Source organism: Lycium ferocissimum, chromosome 4 (genome assembly GCF_029784015.1).
Source record: "Lycium ferocissimum isolate CSIRO_LF1 chromosome 4, AGI_CSIRO_Lferr_CH_V1, whole genome shotgun sequence".
In the NCBI taxonomy this organism is placed as follows: domain Eukaryota; kingdom Viridiplantae; phylum Streptophyta; class Magnoliopsida; order Solanales; family Solanaceae; genus Lycium; species Lycium ferocissimum.
This window is the reverse complement of record NC_081345.1, coordinates 31,740,451-31,748,667: the sequence shown is the minus strand read 5'-3', so window position 1 is coordinate 31,748,667 and position 8,217 is coordinate 31,740,451. Positions and strand designations below refer to the sequence as shown.

At 30.8% G+C, this 8,217-nt stretch overlaps 1 protein-coding gene across 1 annotated transcript; it reads right to left on the bottom strand.

The window, feature by feature from the left end:
- Positions 1 to 6,482: 6,482 nt before the first annotated feature.
- Positions 6,483 to 7,969, bottom strand: LOC132054594 (probable 2-oxoglutarate-dependent dioxygenase AOP1). Its single transcript, XM_059446570.1, has 3 exons — positions 7,525 to 7,969; positions 6,931 to 7,252; positions 6,483 to 6,852 (listed from the first exon to the last, which is right to left on the bottom strand). The coding sequence occupies exons 1-3, from the start codon at positions 7,905 to 7,907 to the stop codon at positions 6,598 to 6,600; spliced, it is 960 nt and encodes a 319-aa protein (XP_059302553.1). The 5' UTR covers positions 7,908 to 7,969; the 3' UTR covers positions 6,483 to 6,597.
- Between the last annotated feature and the right edge of the window lie 248 nt (positions 7,970 to 8,217).

Sequence of the window (8,217 nt, the reverse complement as noted above, 5' to 3'; positions counted from 1 at the left end):
CAGATACTTTTTAATTTTGGCTGACAAGAGTCTCGAGATAATTTATGTGGAAACGTTCAAATATTCATTAGGAGCAGGTTGTGCTGTAGGTGTGTTTTTAATTAATTACATTTTTATTGGTTCTTTTTTTTTTTTTTCTTCGAAAGCTTTATATATTTATTTATAGAGTTACTATTTAATTTTTGGTTTCTATATGTAGTGTGATGTCAAATTAAAATTTAAAAACCAGATCTCGAAGCCATGGTCATGGGGGGACCAGAAAAGCAACGTAGATGATGATGAAAATTTACACAAACTAATTGGCTTAAGTTTCTTAATTGGAGTTGGTTTATGTCAAATGCCGTAGGCGTACAGTGGGGACGTGGGGGACCTGATAATTACTGGTGTACCTTAATGAAAATTAAAATTGATCATGAAAAGGATTCAATGTACTTTTTAAACGGAATTTGAATCATGAAAAGGATTCGATGTACTTTTTAAACAGAATTCGCTATCTGTATAATTATTTGTTAATCTGTATTGTTCCTCTTGATAACATAAGTTCTGAATCGATCTGTAATCCTAATTAAGATTCAGATTCTCAACGCAAACTAGCTAGCTAGAAAGTCCAAATGTAAATATTATGAGGATCTTATCCTTAACAATATTTTGTGATTAAATAAAGTGTTTGATTGGTGATTATATATAGTATAATATAATGTAGTAATACATATAGAATGAGCGGAAAAGGGTCTATAATGTGTTTAACGTATTAAAAATAGTTCAAAAATGTCCTCCTTTCATCTATTGGATCAAATTTTCTCCTCCTTCCACCTTATTGGATTTTTTATTAGAAATGGTTCTAAAAATCCCCTCCTTTTTTTATTGATGAAATTTGCCCCTAATGTTATTTTTTGACTTAAAATTACCGCTTCATTAAAATATAATTATATGTCATATATTCGTAAATTCGTCTACTAACCATGAGAATCCTGACAAATAGGCTCAAGGACCACAATCCCTTTCGAACTTTTTAGAAAAGTTTTTAAATTATGGCTTTATGTTACCAATTAATGTTAACGAAGAGTACAATGTTTTTGACCTAAGGATCTTTGCAGTTAGAAAAATGTTAGAGCTTGATTTGATTCGCATATTGTGTATGAAACAGACTTCTTAAATTAACTTAATTAACCATTAATTTGATGGTTAAACTATAAGAAGATATTACCAATCATAGGTTGCACGACCTTGATTACAGAAATTGACAAAAAGAGAAATAAAGCTAGAAAAATAGAATACCGTTCATGAAATGACAATATTGTTAATGCGCTATGATCCAAGAACGCCGATTTTAGACCCATCAATATTGATGAAAAATTAAATTATATACTGCTGGTGTATTAATTGTCTAGCTAACCTTGTGAAAAGATCAGTTGTAAGGACCAGAAATCTTCATAGCTAAACGTCAAAGCGGTGATCTAGACATTAGGACACAGGCTTAGCTGCATTATTTTAAACACATAATTTATTGCTTAGCCATATTAAATTAATACGGGTTTTATGTTAGGTTGAGTTATGATGGGTCGGAGTCCTTTTGGGTTGGGGGAGAAGAGAGAGATAAATATAGATCATGTCTATAATTGAAATTTAAATGTCATATAGTTATAAGTTAATGGAGGGGAAATTTTAAGTCGAGAAATAACATTAGGGACAAACTTCATCCGATAGGTGGAAGGAGGTCATTTTTTAGCCATTTCGAATACGTTAAGGGCAATTTTTTATCCAATAAGGTGCAAGGAGGAGCATATTTGATCCAATTGATAAAAGAAAGGCATTTTTGAGTCATTTCTAATACGTTAAGGACATTATTTTTACCCTTTTCCGTAGAATGAGCTACTGTGACATTTTTGTGCAATTAAAAATATTTTTGGACCCATTCTTAAAAGAAAAGCACAAATTATTCGTAAACTCGTCTACGAACCATGAGAGTCCTCACAAATAGGATCAAGGACCACAATCCCTTTCGAACTTTTCAGAAAAGGTTTTAAATTATGGCTTATGTTACCAATTAATGTTACGAATAATACAATGTTTATGACCTAAGAATCCTTGTAGTGAGAAATTATTAGAGCTTGATTTGATTCGCATATGGTGTGCGAAACAGACTTCTCAAACTTATTTAACCATTAATTTGAAGCTTAAACTATAATATTACCAATCATAGGTTGCATGATACAATGATCACAGAAATGGACAAAAAGAGATATAAAGCTAGAAAAATAAATATCTTTCATGAAATGAAAAAGAATGTTAATGCTATGATGCATGAACGCGGATTTTGGACCCATGTATTGATGAAAAGTTAAATTATAAATTATTGATGTATATTTCTAACCAATCATGTAAAAAGATTAGTCGTAAGGACCAGATCTCCATCACTAAACGTCAAAAGGGTGATCCACCTAATTGATATAGGCATCTATATATAATATAAAGTTAGATAAAAGGTGATTAAATTAGCTTTATGTTATTTATCTTTTTTCTCCTTTTTTTTGGCTTTTTACCTATTTTTTTCATTTATATGTCATGTAAAGAAACTTAATAAATCACTCATTAAACTCTCTTAATTATGTTTAATGTGCCATGTCCAATATTGACTCTTACAATTCCTCAATACATGCACGTAACCCAGATTTAGCAGTTAGTGATCAATATTTACTATCCTATTTAGTACCTATCATTATTATACATATTATATTTAATCACTACAAAGGCAATATATTACCAATTCATACCTCACAATTTGAAGGCACAACATATGATCAATCTGGCAGTAATGAGCGAAACTGCAAATACATCCGATGAAGGACCTTGTAACAGGTAAAGCTTTAGAAATCGCCAGTTAATTTTTTTTCCGGTAGAAATCTTTTTGTTGCTAACTCATTTTCATAGTACTATGATAGTAAGGTGAAAAGTTATTTAGAGACAAAATAGTATTTCTTATGCCAGGTTTGGAATATTATCCTTTTATCTTTTTGTAACTTTTTGGCTTGGAATATCATTACTTTGATGTAATCTTATTTGCTCTAATATCCTTTTTGGGTAATTCAAATATATGATATTTTTTCTGATAATAATTATCTTTAGACGCAGTTTTTTTTGTTTTCTATATCTGATCTTATTTGGGGGATGAACTAATTTTATTTACTTTGTTTTGATTTTTGTCGATTCATCAACATGTAATTATGATTATCAATTGATCTTATTCTCTTCTGTTTTGTTTCATTCTGTTTTAGGACCTGGGGCTGGAAGTGAAACTTTTTATTTTGATCTCTAATAGGAATGGATTTTCTTAAACCGAAAGTAAATTTATCAAGGTATTATAGCCTCTAATATCAATTGTGTTCTTGAATTTCTGTAATTATTTTTTGGGAATATGACATATTACCTTAAGATACCCTGCTTTTGACTGAATTATTTGATGGTAAGAAATTTATTCTCTATGTCGATTTTTCAATTAATGTACATATTATTTTGTAATAAAGGTTATTCACAAGCTTAAACTCTCCCATCATTTTAATTTTCTCAATATATGAATAATAACAAACTTTTTTTTATAACAACAAATTTCACAACTGGATTCATGTTTTGTAGATATTAAAAAATTATTAAATATTAATTAGTAATCAAAGTTTTAAACTAGAAGTTGTATCCTAAAATAAAAGGGATGTCCTTTCCTTCCTTTTTGACCATCAATTCTGTATATAGCTGCAAGAGGTGTTGTACTTTGATAGACTTCTACTTTTTGTTTCTAATATACCCTTTTTTTGTCATTCTAAATTGTCAACAAACGAAGTGTCGAAATTCTATAGGGGTAACAAAGTAGTCTTACCTTCTTATTTGTTCAATTATAGAAAGAAGTGTCACTTGAAATTTATCTAAAATAGAATATTATGAGGCTGCGATTATTCTACTTCTTTGGAAAATGTATCTCAAACGTGCTAAAGAAAAAAATTGCACACAAGTGAAATAACTAATCACTTGGATGACAGTAAGAAATCGTCAATTTTATTCTAGGGATTATAGTAAATTTCTTTCTCTTCTTAATGCGCAAAGACAAAAATTATACTGCGAGGTTCGATCTCTTTAAAAATCAAACTACATGGTTTATGATCAAATCTAGAGACTTTCATGATTATTGTAGCGGTTAGCTTTGCAAATAAGCAGTTAATTCTATCAACAATTTTTTTGTTTTTTTTTGTTTAGCGTTAAAATTATTACTCTGATGTATGGTTTTGGTATGGATTGTCAAAGAAAGAAAAAGAAAATAGTTGCACAAATTTTTAAAAGTTTTTCCTGATTTGACGTTTAGTGCATAGATTATTATTCTGATATAGTTTCTAATTTATTTTCATTTGGATGATTTAACACACAAATTGAAAAAGCATTTGCATGATTTAAAAACAAAAGTGAAAAAAAGGTTTGTAAGAATTTATATAATGTTATTCACATGCATGGTTGCTTTAGTATATTTTTATACTTTTGCCTTGGTCTTATAATTTTTTTTTATATGTATGTTTATTTTTAAAAAATTTAGTTACATTTTTTAACCCCTTTATATCAAGACAATTTACAAAATAATGATCTAATAATTGATCTAGGCATTAGAACATACAACAAGGTCTTTATAGTGGGTCGAATAACAACTTCTGATAGCCTAAAAGGTCATACATCAATCAATGATTTATGAAGGTACATGTATGAAAACTTTAAAGGAGAAAAGGTTTAATTTTCATTTTTCTAAAGTTTTGTAAAGAATTGTTGTTGAAAAATTCAAAATCTTGCAAAAATATTACACTGAATATATTGTTCTTCGAGCACATTTTTTTTTTAGATAGTGATATTTGTGTATCAAATGTAACGGTGGGAGATAACCTATTAGAATGAAGAGATATGGTACAACAGAAAATTGTTTAAGGGAAAATGATGGATTCAACGTAAGTTACAATATCTAATCTCTTTCCTTAATGTTTTCACCTCATTATCTTGGCTGATTTACGCATATATTTCCTTTTTAGGTTACATATCATTTAGATTTTTTCTCTATTTTTTAAAAGTTTGCAAATTATTATTCTTCTGACATACAAAACATTAAACTATCTTCTAATCATCTATAAAATTTTAGACCTTGATCGATCTAACATTTTTTCATAAGATTTTCAATTTGTTCAAATGACATTCTCAGACCACATGGTCTAAAAAGGTTCATAGGTATAAAAAACAAAAAGAGAATCGTTTACTAAATAATAATCCAAAAAAGAACCACCAGCGAAAATTTCATCACTATCTTAACCGCAAGAGGAGTCCCATTCCAAAACCAAATACGTAATGTTTGCACGAACGAAGAGTTTTATTCAAAAATCTAATATCGTCTTGCACAAAAGAAGCTAGAACTCTGAGCAACCAACAATGTCGAATTATATCATAACTCATAATCGTAAGTATATTATTTTAGCAAGGCCTTCATATTTAAGTGACCGAAAAACTTTACAGATCAGTATGGTCCATAATTTCATCTTCCTCGCTTGCACTTTCACTTGCACTGTGAAAATCACTAACATATGGAGTATAATGCTAATAATTTGGACTTTTTACCAACCAAATTAAGATCTCAGTCTTTTTTTCTTTGGGTACAATGAAAAATGCTAAAATGTTCTAATCTCGTTTAAATGCTACACAACTTAAATTTGCCGGGAGCAAGAACTCCATTTCCTTGGTTGCCTTTTCCTATTCTAGCAATTTTTTGTATGTCTGTGACCTTCATTTGTCAAAATATCTGCACAGTGGTTTGACTGATCTCTACAAACGTGGGTAATAGTCACTTTGTTAACTTCTAACACGTATTTGCAATCTTCAATAATTGTCCTTGGAGGATGACGTATGTCGTCTTGTTTTATAAGCTTGACAGCAAGTAGGCAGTCCGTTTCCACTTCTAAATTAATCTTTATATCCCATTGTTTTTACTAGTTGTAACCCTTGTTATGCTCCATATACACATACATACATACATACATACATAGTTATGTGTTGATCACCGACTTGAGGTAGGTCTCATCTTACCTCGTATAAAGCACTCGTCTATGAAGTCAAATTTTCTTATGGGTGCCTGGGTATATATTTAGTAAAGAGTTTAAGTTATAATATATTCAAATTATAATTTACGCGTAAAATAAGAGATTTGTAATGATAAAATTGTATTAAAATCCTAACAATATTCACCAAAACCCTTTCCCCCTTCTTTTAGAGAACGTGTACGAAAGTAAAATCAATTACATTATACGCATAGAAGTAGAACATTTATGATCTATTCTAGTTTTATATGTGAAGGAGATTGGATTTTGCTGTTTCCCGATTTCTAAGCCTTTAATTATTTAGAGATCATCTCATTGGTGGTTTTCACTTGTATTTGTGTTTGACATCGGCACATCGCTTCCCAACAATCATGTACAATATTTTATTGGGTTCATTATACAGACAAGCGACAGGAGAAGTAAATTACTTGGTCAGGATATAGAAATTATAGAGACCTGATATAATTACATGAAAATTATTATTTTTTCAAACACCACAAAAATCTTTGAGTAAATTTTGCGATCTTCGACCACGTTCTGTGTCAAAGAACTTGATCAAATCTATATGAGTAAATGGCTTGAACTTCAATGGATGTTCTTCATCAAGCAGTTCCTCTGCCACTTCTATCAATTTATCATTCTTCAAGTAAGTAAATAATCCAATAGTGTATCTTGTTTCACTCCCATTTGTATCCATCATCACCTTATGAATTGGAGTAAGCACCCGATCATTGCTCCATCCCTATAAAAATAAAAGATTTTAACTTTTGCACACTGATAGCGAATATAATGAAAATATATAGAATTCTAGTATATATACTCTGCATGCTTCACCAGCCATGACTACAAAAGAAGATGGTGGGAACTCCAGAGTAATCCATTGTCCGTCTCTAGTTTGCACTTCCAAGCCTGAAATGTGATTTTGATAGAGTATGGTCGTGAATGTTTTATCAGTATGTGGGGGGAGAACCATACTAGTTTCTTTCGTCTTTGGTGCGTCATATTTCATGTATCGAAGGAGATAAGTGGTTGATTCAAAGTACGATTCACAGTTTTTCGCTATTCCGTAGCTCTCAAATAACATTCTTACAACCTTCTCATCCAACTCCGCCACAATCTTGGAAAACATCAACGAACTCTCACTAAAAGAAACAAAGCAAACAAAAAAAAGAAAAAATAGCGTAGGTTGAAGTCCAAAGTAGTGCATGGTTCAGTAGGTTCAACTGAACATAATGCTCTCGGATCAAACTATATATGTACTTGCGTCGAAAAAGTTAAAAAATGTATAATATAACATGTCTCATATATTCCGAAATCCGCTGAATTTAAATTCTAGATTCGCCTCTAGACGTGACATTAATGTTAATTATGCAAACCAGAAAAGGAAAAAAGAGAGAAATCAAGATTTGAATACCAGAAAGAGTTGTTTCCTTGAGGCCACATGAGGTTGGAAAAGCTTTGAATACCATGAGAAGTGGTTGCATAATCAATACCAAAAGCTTCGTGATGAGGTAGAAATGGGATTTGGCCAACATAGCCATGATAAGGCTTTTCATTGGTGTTTAGGACTTTTTTCTCTAATGGGAGCTCAAATAATTGTTGGGAATTAGCTTGAAAAATAGATTTTCGAAGTTGGGGTGAGATCTTATCATAAAGTGCTATGAAGCAACCATGGTTTTCAAAGGCACGCCTAATATCTTTACATGTAGATTCCCAAGTGGCTGTACCTGGCCTTAATTCTTCATTATTGAAATCTACTACTAGTAGTTTTGGTGAAGCTTCTGTTAGAGAACCCATAATATATCTCTATATTTTCTCGTTTTTTTTCTTTTGGTTTCCCAGGCCTCTAATTGCTTAGTTTATAGTTTATACAGGCTTCTTATAGAAAATTCCTTAAGTTATTTTAGATCATTTTTTACTCCTATTAATTTTTTTACTCCTATTAAATATTGAGTTTAACTTATTTACACGGATTGGGTAAAAACTTACACTATCAGTCACTTATGAGGTAATTCCTTGTAATTAGGGGTGTAAAAAGTAAACCGACAAACCGCACCAAACCGATAAACCGAATCAAACCGAGAAAAAAACCCGACTAGTGGTTTGG